Source organism: Halichoeres trimaculatus, unplaced genomic scaffold (assembly GCF_033239565.1).
Source record: "Halichoeres trimaculatus isolate MK-OKI-2021-1 unplaced genomic scaffold, fHalTri1.1 fHalTri1_scaffold_9, whole genome shotgun sequence".
NCBI lineage: Eukaryota > Metazoa > Chordata > Actinopteri > Labriformes > Labridae > Halichoeres > Halichoeres trimaculatus.
The window spans coordinates 33,829,208-33,855,606 of NW_027437188.1; the positions used below are offsets into that span (position 1 = coordinate 33,829,208).

Genomic DNA, 26,399 nt, shown 5'->3' on the forward strand with positions numbered 1-26,399 from the left:
ATGAGTTTATTTTATTTTTATTTCATTTAATTTTTTTTTTTCCTTATTTCATTTCATTTTTTAAAAAAATAATTGTATTTCACTAATTTTAGATTAAGTTTATTTTACTGATTTTATTTTTATTTTATGAACTATTTTTTGTCTGTTCTTTTGTGAAGCTCTCTGGGCTGAATATTTGAAAGGTGCTGTATAAATTAAGGTGAGTTTATGTTTATATCGCTGTAACATTAGTGTTTGGAATTATAATAATAACAACAAAAGCAACAATGCTAATAATAATAAAAAAATATTGATGATAATAATAATAATACTAAACATATTAATTATAAAACTTTATTTGTATAGCACTTTTCAAAAGCAATGTTACAAAGTGCTTTACAAAATGAAACAAACAGTAAAAGAATTAAAAGGAGCAGAAGAAAATATGTTTTGTAAAAAGCTAAAAACCACCACCAAATAAAGGAAACATCAGAAAAATAAAAACAATACAAACATTAAAACAAATTAAAACGATAAAAGATTTATGATTCTGTCCATGTCACCGTTAAGGGGAAAGGTTAAGGTAAAATAAAATAAAATAAAATAAAAATAAAATAAAAATAAATAAAATTAAACAAAACAAAATGAAATAAAAGAGCAGCATTTCAATTATCAAAATGATTAAAATGAAACAATTAAAATCTCCATTAAGACCACATAGATAAAAATGTTTTCTTAAGGAAATGTATAAAAGGACAAAGAGTCTGAAATAATTTAAGCAAAGATTTTTGTCTCTGTACCGCTGTCAAAACTTCCAAAACTTGTTTTTATTCTTTGTTTTAACTTTCTTACTGCTTTTATCGTCCTGTGGAAAATCAGAAAAAAATGCACTTGCAACATTAAAGGAAAGTTTTTACCAAAGAAACACACTCCATGTGTTGGTCAAAAAAAGAATAAAAAGACAAAAATAACCATTATTGGAGAAAAATTAAGCTTTATGTTAAAAAAAAAAAAAACTGAAAAAAAAACAAAGATATGAAGCAGATTTTGAGCTTTCAAACAAACCTGTGTGACTTCCTGCTCTGTGGGACCTGTAACTGACATAACAAAGCTGCTACTGCCCCCCAGTGGCCAAAACTAGTACTGAGCTTCTTCAGCAGGTCAGACTTTTTCATTCACATTTTTGGGTTCGACTCTTATCTGATTGAGCTCTTTTTCTCATTTTGAGTCCAAAAACTGTGTGGAACAAATAAAAGTGAAATCTACCTCCACTGGAGTCTTGACCTTCGAGTCCAGCTCCCCTCAGTAAGTGGACCTGAGTGACCAGAGTAGGATAACCACACATCCCGGTCCAGCAGGTCTTTGGAGGCTCGTCTAGGGTCAGCTCTCTGAGAGATGACGAGACAGAGGAAGGGTTGATGATTCATTTCCTGATTCAGCTGAAGAATCAACTTGGTTTCCTCGTTAACAGTGACTGACACAGAGTAAAAGTTTTATATCTCTGGGATTCCTCCCAAACCAGCTGAAGACCAGAAGTCTTATCACAGAAACATCCGGCTGTTTTCCTACTTGCAGTTTGACGGCACATCGCTGAAGACGCGGAGCAGGAATTCTCCCTCCAGACCGGGGTCAAAGGTCGTGGGCAGGATGACGTATCGTCCTTCTTTCAGGTCGATGCGAACAAACACAGACCGGGAGTTGATGTACGTGCTTCCTCCAACCTTCTCCTGGGTGGTGTGCATACGGTACGCCCTGTTTAACTCCACCTGGAGACAGAAAGAGCAGATTTCACGTTTTATCCCTCAAACAAGTTTCTTATAAGATCTGTGGATGTTTATAAAACACGCGCTGGGCCGACCCTCTGGATGTCGAAGCCGATGGCCAGGTTCTCTCCTCGTCCCTCTCTCAGAGTGGCTCTACGGTCTTTCTGCTGCAGACAGATCAGCAGCTCGTCCTCCGGCTTCTTCACCTCAAACGTGTACTACAAAACACAAAACCATACTTTAACAAATCGCTTTCAAAGGTGATTCTAGCTTTAAACACAGAGCCCAAAGTGAAGCCGGAGAGAGATGAAACAAACCTGGGGGTTCTGGAGGAATGAGGACTTGTGGTTGGTGCAGCCTCCAGTTCGGTTGAGGAGCGGGTCACTGTTGTGTCGCCAGGAGCCTCGCATCACAGCCTCCTCCCAGGTCTTATGGAAGCTCAGGTACGACGTGTTGATGAGACGACAGAGGATGAGGTCTGTGTAGTTCGCAAGAAAGTCATCGAACGTCATCCTGAAAGGAAACAGAGAGGCGTTAGAGGGAAGTCATAATAATCATAGTAATAATAATACAATAAGGATAACTTCCTGTATGAATCTACTTAAGGGCGATTTATGTTCAAGGTTAAACCCGGACACAAACAGAGCTTCCTGTCCGTGCTCTGCGCTCTTTCATTTGTATTTTTGCACGTTTCTATAAAGCTTATGGATACGGACCAAACGGAGCAATACCACCTGAAACCATGGGGGCAGAGTTGCTATTACTATGATAGATAGATAGATAGATAGATAGATAGATAGATAGATAGATAGATAGATAGATAGATAGATAGATAGATAGATAGATAGATAGATAGATAGATAGATAGATACATAGATAGATAGATAGATAGATAGATAGATAGATACATAGATAGATAGATAGATAGATAGATATGTAGCTTTAGAGAGACAGGAGCAAGAAATAACAATGGAGGAACTTTAGTGATGTATTTGGTTGTGTCCCAATTCAAGGGCTGCAGCCTACAAAGGCTGAATTTAAAGACCGATTACGTCACAGCGGTGCATCGAAGGCTGTCCCATTTCAAAGGCTCCTACAAATCTGGCCTCCTTTTCAGGTCCCATGAAGGACAGATTCAGTGAATCCTTCGTAGCCTCACGTATCCAAAGATCCATTGCGCGTGAACTTCGAAGATGATGGACACGGCCGAACTCCAGAAGGACTCCAGTTTTATCCAGATGTGAAGGATTTCTGGCAACAACTATATGATTGTATTTCCAAAACGTCAAAGAAGATTCTGTTTTATAGGAGAAAAATTGTTGTTTGGGCTCTTTTCAAGTAACATACTGAGGAAAAACAGTTATTCTCTATAAATCTTCTCATTATTAAATAAAAATCTGTTCATAAATATAAATTCTCTGGGAAAAAAAACTGTTTTTTAATTCATAATTATTAACAGGGAAATAAAAAGATATGTTAAATCATTTCAGCAGCTTGTGTTTTATACTTTTGTTATCTATCATCCACCCAGCACTTGTTCAGATGTGGAAAATGTAGGTTGTTGCTTAACTCTCATGTAAATTGTGGTTCTATACTCTACCAATAATAATAATAATAATAATAATAATAATAATAATAATAATAATAATAACTTAAAAAAATAAAAAATAAACAACAACAACAACAACCACAATAATAATAATAATAATAAATAAAATCAACAACAATAATAATAATAATAATAATAATAATTATTATTATTATTATTATTATTATCATCATCATTATAATTATAGTAACAAAATTATAAAGCAAAGTCAAAAAATAATAGTAAAAAACATCTTGTTTTAAATGTAAGCTTTTGGTTTTCGTGTGTTTGAAAAGTAATGTAAGGCTGACAGGTGAGGGCAGTGCTGCGCGACGTCAGGTTCATTGGCAAAACTCTTGAACAGTCCCAATGTTTGATTTTTGAGTTTGTTGTTGTCATAAACTTTTGACTCTAGGCAGCCCCCCAGTGGATGTAATGGTTAACTGCAGTGCCAACATAAAGGACGCATGAAAGTCTGTGAGCAGTGACTGTAACCTTGTTTGAAAAGGACAATTACATTTTCGTACAAAAAGGGAGCAGAAATGAGTCTTAAATGTCTAAAACTGATCCTTCAGATATGGAGAGAATACATAGCCGCATTTCCACCAAGCAGTCCGGTTTGGTTCAGCACGGTTTGGTACAGTTAAGCCTGATCCTGTTTGTGTTTCCACAGCAAACTGTGCCCTCTTGTGGTAGGCGGCGTGTAAGCCGGATGCCAAAAGTCGCAGCTGTTAAACAATAGCGGAAGCCGTAGCAGCACGACACAGTTTACCCGGCCAATAAATCCAACAAAGAAGAAAAACGTGACACAGTAAACAAAGAGCAACGATGGAAGACATGCAGCATTTCGTCCTCTCTGTGATTGGCATGTAGCTCTCTGTTACAAAGAACAATCAAGCTTTGTTTCAGAGAAGTCTGTGTGCCGCCAGAAGGAATACAGCCGCCGTCGGGGTAAGTGACGATTCTTTTGACCAATCAACAGTCTGCAGTGTTGTAGCTCCACCTTCAGAGAGCGGATCGGTTTAGTCTGGCACCCATATGAAAGGGTCCCAAAAAGTGGGATGGTTCGTCTTGGTTTTTGGGGATCTGTCCCAGGATAAGTCAGTGAAAACACCACAAAATGCATCCAGTACCGAAATGCAGTTTGTGTCTGCCAGAAGGGGGCAGTGTCATCTCCAACTCACCAGAACTCTCCATCGTCCTGCACGGTGACGCCGATCTTCTCCCGTTCACTCTTACTGACCTTCTTCCACTCCTCAGAGCTGCAGACAGGTGAACATCAGACATTTACACAGAGATGTTTATGATTTTTTCAAAGTTAGAGAAGTTTGATGATAATTCAGGAGATATAAGAGTTAAAATAAAAAATTGACAGTGATTTTAAGACAGAAAACTGCTTGATTTTTTTTTTATTTTTACAGAGTTCCTCTATTTTATTCCTGATCCATCAAAAGCATTTTTCTGATGTAGCCTGGTGCTAAAGTAGGGTCATCATTAGGGGCTTGTATTGTGTAACAGTGGATTTTAGTCTGACACTATCCAGACACTCAAAGGTATCAGTTTTGGGTGATCTCTAACCTGATTTATAGATCACTTCAGTTCCTCACCTGTCGCTCCAGGGTCCGTTCCACTCCCTCTCCCCCCAGGGGTTCCTCATGCGGATCATGTCCAGTTTGTCTGACCTGAAGTAGGCCAGCAGGCCGTGGCCCAGCCTCACCCTGCGCACGTCTGTCACGGCGTAGGCGTGTCCCTTCACCAGACCACAGTCCAGCTTGGCCTCCATTTCTGCCGCACTCGTTGCCTGAAAGACAAAGAAACCGTTTCAGTCTCTGGATGAAATCCTCCATCATATATTAATTCATCCAGAAACTTCTCTGCCCTCTCCGTACTCGTATCGAACAGCTGATGAGGCCTCCTCTGTCGTGGACTTTGAGGACTCTATCAAACAGCTCGTCTCTCTTCTCTTTATCCCCTCTGTACCCGTTCTCCAGCAGGTCCATCGGCTCCGAAACACCACCGGTGAAATCAACGAGAGCGTCGGCTGTGTTCCCCCCGTCCAGCGCCTCGTAGCATCCACACATCCTGGAGAAACAACCATTAATCCATGTTTGCATTCACAAAGTTTAACAAATACATTTCTGTTTTCCTTAAAGCAGTGAATTAATAACACATTGCTTCCTTAAAGTAAACACAAACTAATACAGAACAAACGTTTCATTTTTGTGTGTTTATGTTTGTTTGCTTTCAGGGAGTTTGATCCTCATCCACCATGTGCAGCATGAATCTGCTGAGTCATCTGTTTCCAGCGTTACATCATCGCCTGTTTGATCCGAACGACGCTCCAAGGAGAGAAAGACGAGGAACAGGTTTGGATTTGAATACAGCGCCTGACTCTGACATGATTTACTGTCTGTGTGAATGTTTAACAAACTACAGGTGGAAATCATCCGACTATCCACACCTACAGGGAGTTTACAGAAAGACTGCAAACTAAACGACTCTCAGAGCCAACGTCTTTAGATTAAAGTTTTTAATCATCATGTGAAAATGTGAGAGTTCAAAAAACACATTAAAGGACGCAAGACAAGATTCCTTTCTTTCTCTTCTTCCTTTCCTTTCTTTCCAACCCCTACCCTTCATTCTGTCAATCCTGTCTCATACTTATCTTCCTTCCCTCCCTTTCTTTTCTTCTTTTCTCCCTTCCTTATTTCCTTTTCTTCCCTTCTTTTTGTACCTTCCTTCCCTTTTTCCTTTCTCCCTCCCTGTCCTTCTTTTTGTTCCTTCCTTCCCCTTACTTACCTTTCTCCCTTTCTAATCTTTCAAATCTTTCTTAACTTCCTCACCTCTCTTTCTCTCCTTTACTTCCTTCCTTCATTTTCTTCAGCACTCCTCCTTTCTTCTGTCATTCTTCACTCCTTCTTTCCCTCTTTAGCTACTTCTCCCTTTTTCCCATCTTCCCCTCCTACCTCCTTTATTCATTCAATCTTCCCCCCATCCCTCCCTTTCCTTTCTTACTTTTTCCTTCCTCCCTCCCTTTTTTCTTTCCTTACTTTCTTTCTCCTTTCATTTCCATACTTTTCTTTCCTTCTTTCCTCCCTTTTTACTTTCCTTTATTTCCCTACCTTGATTCACTTTCTTCTTTGTTTCTTTCCTTTATCCCTTCTTCTTTCCCTTCCTTTACTTATTTTCCTTCCGTCCTCTTCTTCCATCCTTTCCCCCTCATCTGTCATTCAACTCTCCTTCTTTCTTTCCTTCTTTCCTCCCCTTCTTCTCTCATTCCTCCAATCTCCCCTTTCTACCTTCTTCCTTTCCTTTCTACCTCCTTCCTTCCTTCCTTCCTTCCTTCTTTCCTTTCCCTACTTTCCTCCCTCTTTCCTTTCCTTTCTTCTATATGTCCTTATCCTACCTTTCTTTCCTTCTTTCATTCCCTTTTCCTTTCCTTCCTTTCCTCTTTTCTTTCCCTAGCTTCCCCCCTTTTTCCTTTCCTTCATTTCCCTACCTTAATTCCATTTACTTTTTTATTTCTGTCCTTTATCCCTTCTTATTTTCCTTCCTTTACTTATTTTCCTCCCTTCTGTCATTCAACTCTCCTTCTTTCCAACTTTCCTTCCCTTCTTCTCTCTTTCCTCAGATCTCCCCTTTCTACCTCCTTTCTTCCTTTCTGCCTCCTTTCTTCCTTTCCTTCCTGCCTTCCTTCCTTCTGCTGTTTGCAGGTTTAAATTAGTCTGAATTTGAATGTTTGAGCAAACTTTTTGACTGATTTTTTTTTTCAGTCTCTGTAAAGAACTTTTAAACCTGATTTAAACTGAATGAAGATTTCTAACGGAGTAAAAAACAAACAAACTTTGTAACTCAGAAACTAAAAAATTAAAGCTCCTGGTCTGAACATAAACAGTTTCCTCTCATTATTCCAGAGATACTCGTGATATTGTGAAATCATCCCAGTTTCCTTCGACCCGACCAACCGAAGCCTTACTTGGCGTAGGCCTTCTCCACGAGCGCACTCCAGAACTCCTTCTCGTCGTTTGAGTGGCAGTAAACCAGCCCCCCGTTCGCCGTGGGCAGCTGGTCATCTATCACCACGTCTACCCAGTCACCAAACCGCCAGAACCGGAAGTGAAAGATCCCGGCGTAGGACTCGGGTTTTTCATCATCCCACTCCTGGTCCTTCCAGTCAGGGATCACCTTAAAGAAACACGACACAAAGAGTATTTAAAACCATGCAGGGGAAATAAAAACACACCTTAAGTAAGAGTTAAGTTTCACAAACATCAGTTCATCACTTCCCTTAATTAACCCTCTGCATCTATAATTAACACGAGCGTCTGAGGCTTTCCAAAGTTTTTAACAAGGGAATGGCATCCACCCGTATCCTGAGCTGAGATCCCTCAGGAGGACGCATTAACACCGTCATCCACACACACACACACACACACACACACACACACCTTCAGAGCTCCACTGAAGTGTGTGATATAAATAAATAAATGATCCATTCAGCCAAAACCAGTGGCGCTCCCTGAAGCCCTCAGGAACCTCCCAGAGTTCCCTCCCGTACGTCATCACAGCCTCCTGTTGCCTAGCACCCTCACACCTCACCCACCTCTTTAACGCCTTTTAGAAAATCTTACAGAGTGTTTCCATCTCATATTCAGACGTTATAAACCTGATCTGTTTAATTTGGTTGTTATGCTTTGAATCCACTTCCTGGTTTTCAGAAACGTTGGCTCAAGTTTTCTCAAAGTGCAGGATTCAAACACACAGATGTCACGTAACTATTCGCCCTGATGCTGTTCCACATTGATCTCCTCCACTGATGCTCGCTCCTCTTTTTAGGCGGCCAATCAATGCAGCCGAACCTAACCACCCTATGGGCACATGGGGGGGATGGGGAGCAAAGTGAAACCGCTCCACTGTGATGGAAATAGTTTGAAAAGGGGAGGAGGGAAGGAGACAGCATGTGGGCCAATGAGCAAAGAGGAGAGGAAGAGGAGGGAGAGGTATATGAGAAAGTCTGTCAGGGCTTTTTTCAAACACATCCTCCATCCTCACAGCAGAGCCGCCTGCTCCTCCACCCGGGACTACGACCTCAGAGTCAGACATGGACAACGACAAAGCTCCGTCCAACGCCATGGTGCTGGAGTTTAAAGAAGACCCCGCGCTGACAGAGGTGAGGTTTCACTTTGGAAATACGACTTCTGATCTGCAGAAACACAGACCGTTAATATCTGTTTAATGCTCTTTCTCGAGGAAAAATATTTGGATTTTCAAAAACTGTCATTTTTTATTATTTATTTGTTAATCCAGAAAGCTGCAAACATTATTTTTACTGCCGCAGTGAAAAGTTCAAAGGTCAGAAATTCAAAGCATATTATACTGATTGCATTTTATTTTCTACTTTGTTGGGAAACAAATGAAACTGACAGGACTTTCCTTAAAGAAATTCAACATTTTATTTTAACTTAAGAGACCAGTTGTTGTTTTATCCAATGTGCCTGATGAGTTTCTGCCCCGGGTGAAAGGATCAATAAGTTTACTCTCATCAGTCTGACAGCTCCAGCTGAGGTCAACGACCCGGGTCGGCTTCAAAAACAAAACACCAAACATTTCTGTTAAACACGTCTTATTCTGATTAATATGAATAAGAGATCTTTAAGTTTTAACCTCCATGCAAAGTATAACTTCTCTGTCTTTGCCATCGCTTGAGTTTAACGTTGAAATAAAGGATTTTTCATATCATTCAAGATTTGAAATCTGGATATTTGCACAAATCAAGAAGCTTAAGACTCTGAGAAACTCTGACTGGTTTTTTCAACAGTTTTCCGACTCTGCACGAACAAAACGTCGACCAGTATCGTCTGATTGATCTTTGTTTACTTATTTCCAAGTTTATCAATCAAATTGGCTGATAAATGTTGGTTGAGTTTTTTGAACTCCTGCAAAACTGAAATGAAACACCACTATTCAAAACGGGGGATCACCACCAATTCACAAATTACAGTCAGTACAGATTTTTATCAAACCATTCAACATCCCTGGCTTTAACAGGACTCATAGAAAATGTTACATATTAATTCAGAAATTAGACCAGTATGGAATCAGGGAAGTGGTTTTGAATTACATAAAAAGTTATTTAAGAAGCAGACAACAAATTGAAAAGATTGGAGAATTTTCATCCGAACGTCTGGATAATGTGTGTGGTGTCCCACAGGGATCCGTACTGGGACCTCAGGTATTTCTCTTATATATTACTGATATTTTTCAGGTCTCCTGTTTTGTTAAATAGATATTATTTGCTGATGACACTAGCATTTGCTGCTCTGGTGAAATTTGGAAACAACTGATCAAAAATCAATGCAAAACTAAAAACTAAACAAAAAAGCACAATCAATTACGTGCACAAATAGAGGGTGTAGACATTGAAAGAGTAAATGAAAACAGATTTCTGGTAGTGATAATACACGACAAAATTAGTTTCAAAGTAGTGTAGAATAATGTAGGCAACAAACCACAATTAATTGCTGCAACGACTTCCTTCAACGTTCAACAACATTCAGCAGTTAGAGTTGAAAATTGACTAAGAGCTGGGTCTGAGACCTTCTGACTCATTCTACCCCTGAGGACAAAGAGGAGGGTCAGATTAAGGACCTAAGTGTTTCCTGAACAGATGAGTCTTCAGACATCTCTGTGGATCGTACAGAGTTAGGTAATTCATTCCAACATTTGGGCACAACAGAGGAGAAGAGTCTGGCTAAAGATTCAGAGCCATTCTGGGTAGGGCTAAACAATTAATCAACTTTTAACCAACAAGTGAATTTAAAAAGTGCAATCCACATGTTTACATATTTCAGTGGTTGAGACAAAAATTTGTCTATATTCATATTTTCTGTGCTTTCTGTTTTGTTGGCTGGGTTGGGAGACCCAGGCATCCTTCACAAGCAGAGCGCAGCGGGCCAGAAGGACCATAGACCTAGACAAAGGATCCCACATTAAACACATCAAATCTAAACTATCTCGTAGCATTTCAGTCCTCGCCAAAGCAAAACATGTTCAAGACTAGAAATAATTCCACATTCTGTATAATTAGAGTCCTCGCCCAAAGGGCAAGGGCACAACAATTATTCCTGCTAAGTTTGTTTATAATTCCGTCCGGTCTTTGAGCCCTAATTTGACCCCCTAATCATGCTCAAAAACTCACCAAAATAAGCACACACCTCGCGATCACCAAAAAATTCTATATGACACCAAATTTGGCCCCAAACATCCCATATTTGGCTCTCTAGCACCACCTAGGCAGACTTAAATGGCCCTAGCGGGCAGTAGGAATGTCCTAGAGAGATGAAACCAACGTCAATATGTTCATCTTATTAAGACGCACAAAAAAGGTACAGACACCACGGCCCTATCCCGCACAGGAAGCCAGCAATTTGCCTTTCAAAATGAAATTTCGCTACATTTTTACCCTTTCTGCAAAAAATGATCTCCTCCACAACCATAAATGGTATAAGCCTGAAATTCGCTCACATGACAGACTAGACCCTGCTTTACAAAAGCTCTTAAGGAATTTGTTATTTTGGACTCGCTTTTAAAATGACAAGCCCTCAAAGTCAGTGAACCCTCCCAGCTCCCTCCATTGAAATACATAGGATTTCTCATTCCTGCCCATGCAGGCTGCCACAATTGGGCCTCTAGACAAAAAAGTAAAAGTTGTGCAGCTTTAAAAATGTTATGTATGGATTTCTGACAAAATTTCCTACAACAATATCATATTTGTACACAGATTTGGGTAAAATTGTGGCCTCTGTGAGGAGTTGTTCAATAATTTTTTTGTGAATAAATTTCCACCTTCACTGTGCTGCAGTTCCATGATGATGTCACACACTGATTAGGAGTTCCGTGCAGCTGATCATGTGACTCAGCAGAGGAAATAATACATGGTGTCAATTGTTATAGCACTAAGAGGGCCAGAAAGGGATGAAACCCTGAGTGTGGAGCTGAAATAGATATGACAGACGGGCAGAAGGGTTTATATAGATTATAGTAAATGGACGTTGCGCCTAAAAGAGGTAAATTTTAGGATTATGAGGTTGAACCAGGACAATTTCCTCTCTTTGAATTAGAAGAGGTTCTTTTTCCCCATCACGTTTGTAAATCTCCCAGCCCGTCTCTTCCTCTCTCTGTCCCTCCAGATGATGCGTCTCCGAGTGTCCTCTCTGCAGAAGTCGGGGCAGAAGCGTCAGGACGGGGAGCGTCTCCTCCTCCCTCATGAGATGGTTTATCGTCTGGATTTCAACAACCAGGAGCTCAACTTCTCGCGCTGGTACTTCTCCCTCACCGGCCACGGCCGCGTCACCATCACGGGCATCTGCCAGCACTGGACCCCCGACCTCACCAACCTGATGACGCGCCAGCTCCTGGAGCCCATCGGGACGTTCTGGCGAAATGCGAACGACCCCGAGGACACCCCGCTCAAGTGGCTGGAGGCGGACATGCAGGAGTTTGGGGAAAGGATTGCTGAGCTGGCGAGGGTCAGGAAGGTCATGTACTTCCTGTTCGCTTACAAGGACGGAGCGGAGAAAGCAAACTTCAGCTGCTCGGTGGAGTTCACGCCTCAGTGATGACTTTTCAACTTCCTGTCTGTAGAATCCATGTAGATAGAAGATAGGAGGCCATGTTTTCTTCAACCTTTGACCTTTAACGACGTCTCACTAGAGCTGACAGATGATATTAGCTAACTGACTCCCTCTGATCTCTGAGCATTTACAGGTTTAACAGCAGGATTCAGTCCATGCACACACAGCTCGCTCCAACATTTCCCACAAACTTCATCTTTTTTTAGCCAAATTTCATCAACTCTTGAGGAAAAACCAGGGTTAAAGAAAGTATTTTTCACGACACATGTTTAGGAAAAGTCACACATCCTTTGGTCGCACAATCTTTCAGGCTGACGACGTACAAAAGCACTTTATTCAGACTGAATATAAAATCAAATTTCTACACTTCCTGGTGCTACTCAGACAAATCACAAAAATCATCAACTCAGATAATGCTAAAATGTCAGAATTCACAAAAGTTTTAAACATATTAAAATCTTTGCTTTGCTACTAAACTGCAAAATACTCCACTTGTAAATAAATCTTTGTTTCACTGCTCGGCTGAATAACGTGATAAAGTGTGATGTGATAAAAAAAAAAAAGTTTCTGTTGTTGTTTTTGGATTTTGTTTATGCAACAGTTAAAAAGAGGCTGTGAACTGAGTATCAAATATTCCCTGACAGTCTGACACAAAAACAGAGATCAATAGAGCGACGATCCATTAAACGTGGACTGAAAGCCGTCTGTGTTTTTCTCACTGGTCTGACTGGGAACAGGGAGGGGGAACAGAGAGCGTGGAGCACAGGAAACGAGGAGGACAGGATGAAATTGTGGTCATTACCTGGAAATCAGTTTGCACACAATCATTATCGTCCTCTCATCTTCAGATTTGAAATTACTTATTTTAAGAGAAGAAAATGATTTAGATATTTAAGTTATTGTTTTGCTGAGGGAAGCTCACAGGCTTTTGTTTTAGAGTAGGATACAACAGAATTTCTTTATCCTTAGAATCAGGTTAAAGAGTTGTCTCTATAGGATTTTAGATTATTTTATTGTTCAGAAGACGTGAAATTATACTTATAAAGATAAAGATAGATAAAAAAAAGATAAAAATAGATGAGATAAATAAGATGATTAAGGCAAAATATATATATATATATATATATATATATATATATATATATATATATATATATATATATATATATATATATATATATATATATATATATATTTATGATTGAAAATAAATAATAGAAAAAATGTGTGGACTCTGCGATTAATTAATTAATTAATTATTTATTTATTTATTTATTATTATTATTATTATTATTATTATTGCTATTATTAAATTTGCATATTTCAAGTACGTCAAAACAGAGGAAATAAATAAATAAATTAATTAATAGTACAGATAAATAAAATAAAAAATATCTACATCACAACCAAATAAAAAAACAAAATAAAATAACAGGAAAATGATATTGATAAAATGAATTATAATAATATTAATAGCAACATTGCAACCTAATAAAAAAAATAGAATAAAATAAAATCACACAAAAATGATATTGATAAAATTAATTATAAAAATGATAATAGCAACATCACAACATAATAAAAGATAAATAAAATAACAGAAAAATGATATTGATAAAATTAATTATAATGATATTAATAGCAATTTATTTAAATAAATTTGTAAATGCCCCCTCTGGTGTGCTACTTATCCTTCTTGTTATTTGAATTAATGTTGATCATTATGATTGGTATGATTAGTAAAAAAATATTTATAATTTTATTATTTATTTTAAAAAAAATTTAGTATAGAAATTGTTAATGCATAGAATTTATGTGTACAGAAAGGACTGGGAGAGAAGAGGAAAAATAACAAAAGATCCCAGGTATATTGAGCATTTCATATAACAGGTGAAATTAAGTAATTAGTCCTTATGTTTTACTTTGAACCAGTGAATTTTTTGGACTTTAACAAAGAGCTGGTTTCTGATTTATTTATCGTCATTTTTTCCATTTCATGAATTTCATGTACGAGGTCCTTCCATTTTGTATCTACAAATTGTGCTTTTTTCAGCCAGTGCCTTTTAATTTGTTTCATTATTGCGGCTCTAAAATTAAGAACAAGTGAGAATCACTCTCCTTAACCTCTTCTGATGACTAACCTCATGTTTTTAGACAGAAAACAGGTGAAGAATAGACGCATTGTGCCTTTATCAGCACTAAGTACCAGTGACGTAAAGATGAACTGAGGGCAGCTCAGGTCACATGCCCCAGGAGGACGCTGTTGAGGTTCCTGCTCCACTCACCGTCCTGTTCTACCCACAGGTTTCCTCTCAGGTCAGGTACCTGAACTGTGGCTGTTTCTTTTATCACACCAGAGGCCTGTGGGTTTAAAAAGTTGTGTTTGTGTGTTTGTGGACTGTTCACGGGCGTCACGACAACTCACTGCTCCACCCAGGCAACGATACCTCAGCCAGTGAGAAGTTTCCCTTCAGCTGACGGAAAACTGAGCGCTACGGCGCTCCACGGAGACCGCACAGGAGAAATGAGTTCACCGACACCGGAAAAAAGCACCGAGGACACAGAGCACGCAGACACATAACCATGACTGTGACAATCTGTTTTTAGTCTACCTGTTTAATTAACAAGGAAGTCATACAGAAAAAACACCTGAATTTATCAAACTGCGTTTAATGGTTTAAAATATTCAGCTCTGAAATCTGGATTTACTGTCCAAAATTCAGGTTTAAAATATATAAATGACACTTTTTATTTCTGTTTATCTCTGGACTTTGTCTTAGCAGAGGGGGTCAGACCAGGACGATGTTAAGTTATAACTAAATCAAAATATAACCCTGGAAATAATGAGTTATAAACTTCATAGAATGATTTCTGACAAAAGATGTAAAGTTACAATAAGAGACTAATTATCGATGAGTAAAATGTTAAAAAAATAAAAATAAAAAAATGTCATGGCTTGATCCAAACAGGTTTCTGTAGTAGGGCAGGTGCTGCCACCTAGAGGAGGAGAGCTGTAACATTTTGATGCTGCAGCCCCAAACTGAACTCCTTTATCAGACAGATCTGTGCAGATTAAATCATTTAGTTTTTAGCAGCAGCTTGTTGATCACATTTTAGGACTTGTTTCAGTTCCTAGAATGCTGCTACAACACACCAATTTAAATCTACTTCACTTTTTAAGAACGTATCCTTGTCTCAAATTCATCTGTATCTTACAATGTTCGTATCATGGCCCTGACACACTACCAGACTGAAGTTATGAATGGTGCAGGAAAAAAGTTCAGAGCACAGGATCAGAAATATTTGGGGTTATGAATGTTGTTTGCAGGTCAGAGTACTCTGAATATGAAAATGTGATAAAATCCAGATCCTGATCCTGCCATAAAAACATCCTGACATATTTTTTTCATATCGTCCCCTTATGGAGAACATGTTCCTTGGTCCGAACCAAGGGGCAGCATCCGGTTAGTACAAATGAAGCCTATGTGGTAGTGCTTAAAGTTGCTGTTCATTGAGGATCTGTTTGTGGCTGGCTGCAGAAAAACTGAAGTTAATCAAGACTTTTATGGCAATATAAATATATTTACAGCCTGGTTCAAAAAACAGCTTGGGTCTAAAACTAGAGATAGACCGATATGGATTTTTCCGAGGCGATATCGATACTGATTTGTAGTCAAGGAGGCGGATAACCGATATTTGAGGCCGATATTAATTTGCAGTCAAAGTGAAAATATTGGTGTAAAAATTTTAAACAATACAAACTCCAACATTTAACTACATTTAAATACATTTAAGTATATGTTTATTAAACAGCTCCCAGACTCAGCAGCATGTTTTATAAAGTTAAATGAAAACTTAAAAAAATAAATAGCTAAAGTAATTTACAGTGAATAAAGTTTTCTAAAATTTAAATGCAACTGCAATAGCTGTAATAACTGCACTGCTGATTGGCTGTTACCCAAGCCATGGCTCTGCTTGGAACCAATCAGATTGTACTGTGGGTGGGACAGTGCTGGGGACTGAGTAGTGACTGCAGACAGTCGGCTGCATCAGAGCCACAACGCAGTTTTAAATTTGTTTCTTATTGACCATTTGATAAAAATAAAGGCAGATGCCGATATGCTTCAAAATGCCAAATGTCTGCCCGCATAATTGGCCCGGCCGACAATCGGTCTATCCCTAACCAAAAATGCTGATTTCACTATCAGTACACTGTATGATGAGTGAATGGATCGTTTTATTGTCCAATCAGAGACACACCTCAGGTCCCGTGACCGATGGGCGCCCTGTAGCTGTTCGAAAGGAAACTCACAACCGGTGTCAGAATGAATGTGGCTGCGTCCACAAATTGGCTTCATTTCAGGCATCAGAAACAAAAAGGTACGGCTGCGACTTTGCTTTTCCTGCAATTCAATTCTGTTATGATTTTTGGAGATGATATGATATAAGCCATTTAAATTGTGATTATTCAAAATTTACGATTTTTGCAATTTTTGATTTGCTTTGTAACACCAGACCATGTGAAAAAGTTAAATGATGATGATAATGTCTACAGACTTTATCAGGAGCCATATTTTCCAATAAAATGCACATCACGTGAGTCAGAGAGAAATACTTCGCCCTCTGCTGGAGAAAAGTGGGAACTTCTTTCCAATCCAGTTTATAAACAAAGACTGAAATGAAGAATTTGAAGTTGAAAAAAAATTCTTCCACTTCTACAAACAAGTGATGTCATGGAGACTACGTCCATGTTTTGTAGAGTCTATGGTCACGCTGCAGAAAACTGACACTGATCATCTGAGACCAAGAGACAAAATCAAACGTGTCTCTCTTTGAAAAAAGTCTGGACACTCCAGCTTTAGATGTTGGTTATGTAAGATAAATCTAAACAAATACACACCCTGCACACATCTGCACTAATGCACACTTAAGATAAAACACACACAGTCATCGTGCATCCTGCTCTGAAGGCTCAGCTTCTCCTCTTCTTCTGAAGTCTTAAACTGATGTGACACTCTGCAGGTTTTCTATGATGTTGTGTTTGCTTTGTGAATTATTTGATGAACTCTCAGGTGGTTATTGTTTCAAACTTTGTTTTTGTGTGTGTCTGTCTCACCTTCTGCCACAGAGCTTCTCTGGAGGCCAGACTGGAGCATGCAGCCACAAACCAGCAGTTTCCCAGCTGGCCTTGGTGCAGGTCGTGTGCGCTGATGCCGTCCACGAACAGGCGGGGGTTGCTGCATAAGTCCTAAAAGAATAAAGAGATTTTTCACTTTGAGAGAGATCAAAACATCAACAGCTGATTTTAACCACGACTGTCCAGTTTCTCTGAGTCATTTCCTCATGGCTGCTTTGTTTCCTTCCTCTTTACTCTGACTAAACTGAGACCTGTTCAGTGATCAACATTAAATCAGCCGGTCAGTGATCGGGTGATTGTGAAGCAGGGCGTGAGCCAGAGTGCTCAGTCGCCCATCCTAAGGTAAACACGGTGTAAAAACAGCCTCTGGATCTCAGACGTTCAAAGCAAAACAAACCACAGGGTGTTCAGAAAGCAGAGCTACAGGACGAGAGCCAAATGATAGGACGGGGATAAACCGACGACACACCCGACAAAACCACCAGACACACAGCTTAAACTAACGCATTAACTAACGTCTTAATAAAGGAGACACAGAGAGCTGGGTGAGACTCCTGTTTGCTCTTCTCATGAAGCATAAAGACAAACACATGATGTGTGTGAAAACTTTAAACGCCCCTCACTGAGCCAGGATTCCTCAAATTAGGGGGCGCTATTTTCAGTACACATACTGTCCTCTCTTAAACATACAGTGCTATGAATACACACGTGTGTTCAACCACAAAAAAGGCAGATACACTCCCCCACACCCACACACCCTCACACACACAGACTGTAGGAGCCAGGGTGGTTCCTCTTTTCAGGCGGTCTACATCCTGAACCTGCACACGCTAAGATCACATCCTCAGGATCAAACCTGCAGAGCGTTTTCATAACACACATCTTTTAACTCATTAAACAATATTCATGTTTATGTTTACTTGACTCTTTCATTGTGACTCCTCATTTCTTAATAAAACTAATAAATAATTAATCACAGGATTTGTGATTAATTAATCTAATTGATTGCATTTTAATCTCATATCTGCAAAAAGTCCCCAAATAAAGAATTTGAATTCTAGGATGTTACAAAATTGTAAAGCATGACGAATCAAATGAAAAAAAAGAAGAGAGGACTATTTTAAATCGATTCTGTTTTTCAACAGTGGGGAGGAAAATCCTGTGCGTCAACTACTGTGGGTGAGAGCGCTTCGCTTTTTGGATGAGAGCTCAGCGTGGATATGAGGAGAAGATGTGAGATGACATAGGCACAGCGAGACGCTGCAAGTCAGAAAAGTTCAGGCAGTTCATGCTCCAACTGAGGATGTGTCGCAGTAGTTCAGAGAGAAAGAGCGGCGCCATCATGAGAAAAGACGACAGAGATCATGGAGAGGATCAAAGGATGGAGCGCCCGAGACAAACGTGATAAAAAAAGTATATTTTGTCCGTTTTTTGGACAAAAACAGGAAGAGAGACATAAAAGAGGAGAGTCCACTCTTCTTAGGTAGTTTTGGTGTTTACATATACCTCCTCCACCGCTGTGTTTCTGCACTGTTTGTAAGACGAAATAGAAGAAACAGAAGATGAGAGGAAAAGATGTTTCAGACTAAAATCTGACGCTAGATATCGCTAACTATTCCCCTTTTCAATGCACTGTGCCTTTAAGTTTTCATAAAAGTTGATGAATAATTGATTGTTTTAACATATCTGAATGTGACCCTTGAGCTTCACTTGATGTCTTTACGATGAAAACTTTAACGGTGAAACTATCTAAATGGTTTCTCTCCACTCCCAGCACAGATCAATACCACTGATCGATCTGAGAGCTTTCAGTTTCCTGATGAATTATTAACGATCATCAGAAACTGACAGTAAGAGTTTGTTAAACAGAAACAGTTTGTGTCTTTGGTCTTTGTTAACGGGAGGAAGACCAAGAGAGTTTCCTGGATCAGGTTTGAACCAGACTTTAAATCTACCGTACTGAAAAATGTCTCGTCGTCGTATCAAACCCACAGACTGTCTAAAGCAGGGGGCTACAACCTTTACTTTCACAGGAGCTGTTTTTCCACAGCTCACCTGGATTAAAGCCAATCAGGAGCCAAAAAAATCTCCTTTATCTTCACAATAAAGACAACAAAGCAGATAACATTCTTTACGTAGTAAAAATCTAGTGAATAATTATCTATACAAGACGTTTTTGTGTTTATAAAATTGTACATGTGATGTCTTAGTTTTTTTCATATTAATAAATTTGCAAATATTGCAAAAATGAAAAGACTGTAGTGTCATAAATTTCATTAATTTGTGAAATTTATGAAATTTCAATAAATTGAAAAATCTTCCCAAAAAATACAGTCAAGTCAAAATTCCAAAATGTTTAAAATTTTACAAATTTGCAGAAATTTCATTAATTTGCAAAAATAAAAAAGCAATTTCAAAAATTTGCTAAATTTTCAAATAAAATGTAAAAATTTCAAAATTTGCACATTCAAAAAAAATTGAATTTAAATAATTTCAAAAATGTACAAAATAAAAAAATAACATTCACATTCTTTCTAACTAAAAAAATAAAAAAATTAAATATAAAAATTTCCAAAAAAAGCTTGAAAGCCTTATTGCAAGATAAGAGAAACCATCATTTTATTTAGTGTCAGTGTATTCTATCATCAATACCCTCTGTAAAAAAAAATAAAAATTCTTTGTTTCCAACATATTTTTTTAAAGCGACAAGGGGCCATTGCAAATGAGGCTCCAGAGCCACAGGTTGAAGACCTTTGGTCTTTAGATACACTGCAAAAAACTGAAATCTTATCAAGGGTTTTTGTCTTATATTCAGTAGGAAATGTCTTTTTTGACTTAATATGGGCCACATTCAACTTACCAGTCCAGAAAAAAATGTCTTATTTCAAGGTAATTAGGACAAAAGTGAGGTCTGAATTGCTGTAACAAGTAAAAAAAAGAAAAAAACCTGCCAATGGCTCTTCTCCTGTACGTACCACACATGGTATCGCCCCCTACTGGATTAAGATACTTCAAAGTTTATCTGATATTTTCTGGAAATTCAAACCAGACCCAGTTCTTGCAATGTTTGGGGTTGGGTCACCGTCTGTGGAGCTCTCTCTGTCAAGTGACCAGAAAAATGTGTTACGTTTTGTAACGTGGCTGCTAGCAAGAAGAATAATCCTGCTGAACTGGAAACAAAAAAACCCTCCAGCTCATCAAGCTCTAGTGAACGATGTAAGGAAGCACTTGCAGCTAGAAAAAAATAAATTCACTTAATATGGCAGCTATTTATAGAATAGTACAATAAAAACAACCCCATTAAAAAATATATAAAAAAAATAGAAATAATAATGAAATAATATTATATAAAAAAACAACAAAAACATTTAGAGCAGCATCCTCCTAGTCACACTATTATTATCTTAATCTTGATTTTTTTTTTTATCTTATTACTTTTTTTCCCAATTAATAAGTTAATGGTTAAGTTCATATACATATGTATGTTCATGTGTTTAATAAGTTTATGTAAATTTGAAGTATGGATTAAATTTTTATTTTATTATATTTTAATGTTTTTTATTATTATTTTTGTATCTGTATCTGAAAAAAGGACCATAACCCCCAATAAAGAGAAGTTAAAAATAAATAAATAAATAAATAAATAAAAATCTGCCATTGGAGAAAATTTGTCTTGTTTCATTGGCAGATTTTTTTTTATTTGTTACGATATTTCAGAACTCATTTTTGTCTTTTAATAACCTGAAACAAGACATTTTTCTGGACCGACCAGTTGAATGTGGCTTATATCAAGTATAACACAACAACTTTTACTTAAAATAACAGAAAACTATTTGATAAGATTTTATTTTTGCTGCAGTGCAGAAAAAAACAAGTTTTCCTTTCCTGCTTAGTGTGCTGGATAACAAAAATACATTTTAAGTGAATTCAAAGGAAGAAGCACAGCATGGATCCAAACAGATCCTCCTGTGTTTACATTTTTACTCCCACTCCCTTTTTGATAAGCCTCAAGTTTTATTCTTTGAATCCAAAGATGAGACAGAGAATAAGACATTATTATTATGGTAACTGAGATAAAGTATCTTCACAGAGCTGTGTATGGATGTAAATGTTTAGTATCTGAGTCTGTCGTCAGGATTTTGAGGATTTTTTGAAACAGGAGTCAGTTCAAGAAAAACAAAGTTTTTAAATATTTGTATTTGCAAGTCTACTAGTCTGTATGTGACACTAAAAACCTTTTTCGTTTCTGTTCTGACTCGTGTTTTGTCACTTTCAGGTCCCACAATCCCTGATGTTTAACCACAAATGTGAGATAACACCACGTTCATTGAGTTTAACTACCCTCAGTAACTACCAGAGATGTCTGGGTGTGCAGCTCAAACACTCCCTCAAATATTTGCTCTGACAGCAAACCAAACACCTGCAGAGGGATGAAAGTTTGAGAGCCAGAAACTGGATGTCAGTGAGCTGAATTCTTCAAATTCCTCTGCTTTTATTTTGAAGTCACGTCTCTTCCTGTCTGTGTTTGCTTTGTACTCATGAACACGTCCTGCACCAACACACTGCTCCTGTTTTCTTTCTCGATTCAAAGAGCAAAGGAGCACAAAGCTGAACAGAAACAGCTGAGGAAATGACTTTAATGTGAGGATTTAAAGAGTGTAGGTCAGCTTCTTCTTCTCACCTTTGGTCTTTTCCAGGTGACGTTGCCGATGCGGTTGGTCTGGTAGAACAGGGACTGGTCGTTGGTCGGGAACAGAGGGTCTTCAAACAGGACTCCTTTCTGCTGGCACTGCCTCTTCAGAGCAGAGAAAGACTGACCCTCGTACGGGATCACCATCTCCCTAAAGACACGGAGAAACACACGGATATCACAGCTGATCGTTTCCCAGAAGCTGAGTTTGAACATCAGCAAACTGCCTCTGACCAAGGAACATGTTCTCCATTAGGGGGTGATATAGGGAAAAATATGTCAGGATATTTTTATGGTAGGATCAGGATCAGGATTTTATCCGATTTTCTTCAGATGTAGGAGCATCAAATCGGTGCATGTCTACTTATTAGATAGACTTTGGTTTTGTTTTTTACCTTTACAGAAAATGTAAATGAAAATATAATTAAGAAAGTGATTCATTTCAGTACCACAATCAAGCTGACTAACAGGAAACTTGGTGAATTCAAACAGTATCAAGGACCAGAGGGTAAAGTCCAAACTGATAAGACTTTGAGGTTCAGACCAGTCAGAGTGGACACAGCTTTTATGAAGTATTCTTATTGTAGTCAGCTCAGGATTAGTCAGGAGGATATCCTCCTTATTACACTCCCAAATCATGCATCTACACACACACACACACACACACACAGACACTCTCATGGTAGTCAAATACACATTAGATAAGCTTTGCCACCAGTCATGCAACAGGATGAAGAACACAAACCTGAGCTGCTCTGTTTGGCTAAAGATCATCGACAGAGCAAACACATGACGTAAGGAGCATGCCTCTGTGTGTGTCTGTGTGTGTCTGAGTGTGTCTGAGTGTGTGTGTGCGGGGAGTTAAAAGTGAGAAACCAAAGCAACTGGCAGTTTTACATTTTTCACATCTCCTACAGGCTTTTCAAAAACCTGTTGAATGTTGAAGTTTTCATCTCATCTAAATCAAGATAACTCTTCAAAAGTCTGACTTTACTTTAAGTGAGATTTGATAACTCTTTATACACTGAACACAGCGGTTCATGCTTTTTTTCTTACAGCTCAGTAATTTCCTCTAACTGTGTCGGGCGAAAACGACTTAATATAAGTCCAAAAGTCTCTAATAAAGTTGTAGCAGTGCTCTCTGTGTCTCATTGTGCTGACTGATGAGATCGCGCTTCATGGAAACAGACGCTTCACGATGACGAAGGCGGGCCGTGCGCGTGTATGATACCTGCTAAAGTCTGGTTGACGTAGGGGTAGTGTGACCGCGCTCTAAGGTACCTAAACATGGTACCTTTTGGTTTTAGTGAATCGGTATCTGGTACTTTTGACTGAATTTGGTCGGTACCTATCAAAGTACCTGATTTGGTTCCCATCCCTAATTAAAGGTGATGCAGGTGTGAATAATTTGAGTCGTACCGTGCTGTATTACACATAAAGCAGGGGTGGGAGAAAAAAATCAACAAATTGTAGTATTGGGATTTTTTGTGAAACTATCTTAAATTGTTGTTTTTTATTCAAAAATAGATTTTTTTTTTCTAAGTTAAATTCTTCATATTAGTCTTTGTTAATAGCTGGGTCTGAAAAACAGTTGTGACGACAGTTCCCTGAAAAATCATCAAAATTGTCAAGTGATGTGAATGTTTTGAAAAAGTTCGGCTCCTGATAAAGTCTGTAAACATCATCATCATCATCATCATCATTCAACTTTATTTGGTCTGGTGCTCGAAAAGCAAACTTAAAATCGCGAAAACTGGAATGATTACAGAGTTGCAATTTTAATCAAATTGACGCTCCGAAAATCGTAAAAAATAATCTAATCAGTAGAAAAGCAAATCTTCCCAGCCCTAACATAAAACTGCATAAGGGTGTGACCATAGACTGTAAAAAACAATGGACGTCCGCTTGCTCGGATTGAAGTGAGGTCTCCACAAAAACTGCTCCCCCTGGTGGCTGGCTGCAGTATGGGTTAAAAAATCCATCTCCCTAGTCATTCCAGATGGGCTGTGGTCAAACTTTAAAAAATGAATACTCCTCTTAGAAATGTTTCTCACGTCTGATTGTTGTGGTGATTTGAAGATATCATTTGGCTGTCTTGTATTCAAGTCCTCTTTTTTCAGAAGAGTTTCATTTTCACTAGTTATTAGAGGTTAAAAACAAGGCTTTACGTAACGTTTAACGATGATTGACAGCTGCTGTTCTCGTGTATTTTTTGGAGGATTGCAAGTAAAGTAGGATCGATTCTAGAAAACCGACCTGAAAAATACCGAACACACTCCTCTTTATAACAAAAGTTAAAGCACTGTTAAAATAAATGTATTACTTACAGAACAGTGACTGGTTAACAAGTTTAATCTTCAGCAATAAACCACAAATTCCTCCTCTTATCTAAAGCGCCTGGCAGGTTTGCATAAAGAGGAAAGACTGGACAGTGACTCTGTTAGCGTTAATAAAAGGCCTGAACACAGAGATCAGCTCAGACTAACTCCAAAAAACAAAAAAAAAGACTACAACAAAAGTAAAAACCACATGTTCCCGCTTAATCTTGGATTCAGTTAATCTGTTTGTTTGGACGGAAATGTCTCCTCTCTACTGAAGAGATGTTTACAGCTGAAAATACCATTTGTAACATTCTCTACAGAGTTCAGAAAACATCCTGAGGAGTCACTGAAGAGACGCAGAAACAGAGCATGTGTGTGTTCAGGGCAATAAAAGCTTTTGTGATGGAAAACTGGAGAAGTGGATGTGCACCGTGAGAGTTGGCGAGCCAGCGGCTGGTTAAAGAAACTGAGCTGACCTTCCTCGCTGCATGCCTGGGCCATGACTCATGATCGGAGAGGAGAAGTGGGACAATGTGCTTCTTTCTAACATGTTAAACTAAACCAGTTAAAGTCGTGTTGGACATTCAGGCAAACGTCTGCTTCACCTCCAGGCTGATGGAGCTCCTCTGGAGTAACACTGACTGCGAGCCTCCTCTACAGCTGACGTAACTTGTTATGAGGAAATAAAGTGATTTTATCAAAGACAGTTAGATTAGCTCTCATGTTTTAGGGCAGCATTAAATTCAGGGTGTGTGAAGTGTGTATTATTATCAGCTTTGCTAACTGTTAAAGGTTTCCTGCTTTGATCTTTTTAACAGAAGTTCAAAAACGCAATTTATGAGGCCATGCCAGCCTAATGGTTTAATTGCGCCCCGTATACAGAGGCTATAGTCTTTATTGGAGCGCTCTTTCACTCCCAGCTTCTACCATTTGTTGCCGTCTTCCTCTGCTCACTAATCCCCACATTTCCTGTCTCTCTTCAGCTGTCCTTTCAAAAATACCAAATATGCACTGATTTGATCCCGGTATCAAGTATCAGTCTGATACTGACTCAAAAAGTCCAATTTGATACCAGCGACAAAGAGCAGATCCATAAAGCAGATCTATTTAACTCAATTCTATGCTCTTCCTGTGTTTACAACAACAATGTTCTACGTCATCTACACCAGGTCTGTGAATTTGGGCCTGGTAGAGCCAAAACATCACAAAGATAACTTCAGCAACTCAACAGTTCGGAGGTATTTCATGCTTTTTTCACCAATAACTCTGACGATGACATGCGAAAGTTTGATTCCTCACTCAACCACTGCTGGGGTTGACAATTAAACTGAAATTCCTGTTAGTGCAGGAGATTTACAACACATTTATAGTCCCAGAAAGAAATAACTGAATTACACTTTCAGTTAGAAAAGCTGGAAGTTGCAGGAACGTGTTTGTCCAGTTTTTTCGTCTCTTTTTAGTCATTTTTGTTTGGTTCATTTGTTGGTAGTGGACACCAAACTGGTTTTGTCTTCAGTGATATTTTTACTGTTTTTTCTCCTGTGTTTGTCTGGAGATCCTACATGTAACCATGGCTGCATTTTTCACGTGTGAAATCAGCTGTTAGCAGCCTGTAGCATGTCAGTGCTAACTGGTGCAAGGCCAGATGTTTCCCACAAGGTGAGGAGAAAGAGGTGAGGACGACGTGCTGGTTCTCAGGTGTGAGCTAAGAAGTGACGACATAGACCTGTCCTTCCATCCATCGTTATTGGGAACGTAAGATCTATCTCCAATAAGATGGACGAGCTAGCTGTGCTAACCCAGCAACAGAGGGAATACCAGGAGGCAGAGTAGCATCATGCTATTCACAGACATGGCTAACAGAGACTGGACAATGATGGACAAGCTGTCAGCATCTATTTTCTTGTGGAGCTTTTTGCACTTTCCATACACATTCTTACTTTTGTTTTCTTAAATTGCTGCTGTGACTACTCCTAAATTTCCCCTCAGGGATAAATAAACTATTTTTCTTATTCTACTCTATTCTATAAAACTTTAAAAACACCTAAGTTCCTTCATCTGGAATGATGCAGTATTTGTTTTACGTTACTGAGGAATGTGACTATGTTTGATTTGAACAAACAAATGTCTTTCCATGACTCTGATAAAGATTATTTCGTTAAATTAGAAACTGAATACAAGTCATCTCTGATAATTCTGCTGTAACAGAGTCATAAAAACACATAATGTCAGTGAAGAAACACAAAGTGCTGCAAGCTTATCTTTTAGTCTCGTTCCTGAGAGTCAAC

General features: G+C 38.6%; 2 protein-coding genes across 2 annotated transcripts in view; one reads left to right on the plus strand and one right to left on the minus strand.

The window, feature by feature from the left end:
- Positions 1-26,399, minus strand: part of LOC141798180 (calpain-5-like) — a 29,119-nt gene that overhangs the window by 843 nt on the left and 1,877 nt on the right. Inside the window, exons 2-11 of the mRNA XM_074680002.1 lie at positions 21,782-21,941; positions 17,080-17,211; positions 7,307-7,515; positions 5,220-5,412; positions 4,938-5,131; positions 4,515-4,592; positions 2,060-2,255; positions 1,838-1,960; positions 1,549-1,745; positions 1,246-1,367 (exon numbers count right to left, since the gene is read on the minus strand). Of these exons, the coding sequence (XP_074536103.1) occupies positions 1,246-1,367; positions 1,549-1,745; positions 1,838-1,960; positions 2,060-2,255; positions 4,515-4,592; positions 4,938-5,131; positions 5,220-5,412; positions 7,307-7,515; positions 17,080-17,211; positions 21,782-21,937 (1,600 nt within the window). The 5' untranslated portion in view covers positions 21,938-21,941. The remainder of the gene's footprint in view (positions 1-1,245; positions 1,368-1,548; positions 1,746-1,837; positions 1,961-2,059; positions 2,256-4,514; positions 4,593-4,937; positions 5,132-5,219; positions 5,413-7,306; positions 7,516-17,079; positions 17,212-21,781; positions 21,942-26,399) is intronic.
- On the plus strand, positions 8,369-12,447 carry ompa (olfactory marker protein a). The gene is made up of 2 exons (XM_074680011.1): positions 8,369-8,500; positions 11,520-12,447. The coding sequence occupies exons 1-2, from the start codon at positions 8,432-8,434 to the stop codon at positions 11,946-11,948; spliced, it is 498 nt and encodes a 165-aa protein (XP_074536112.1). The 5' UTR covers positions 8,369-8,431; the 3' UTR covers positions 11,949-12,447.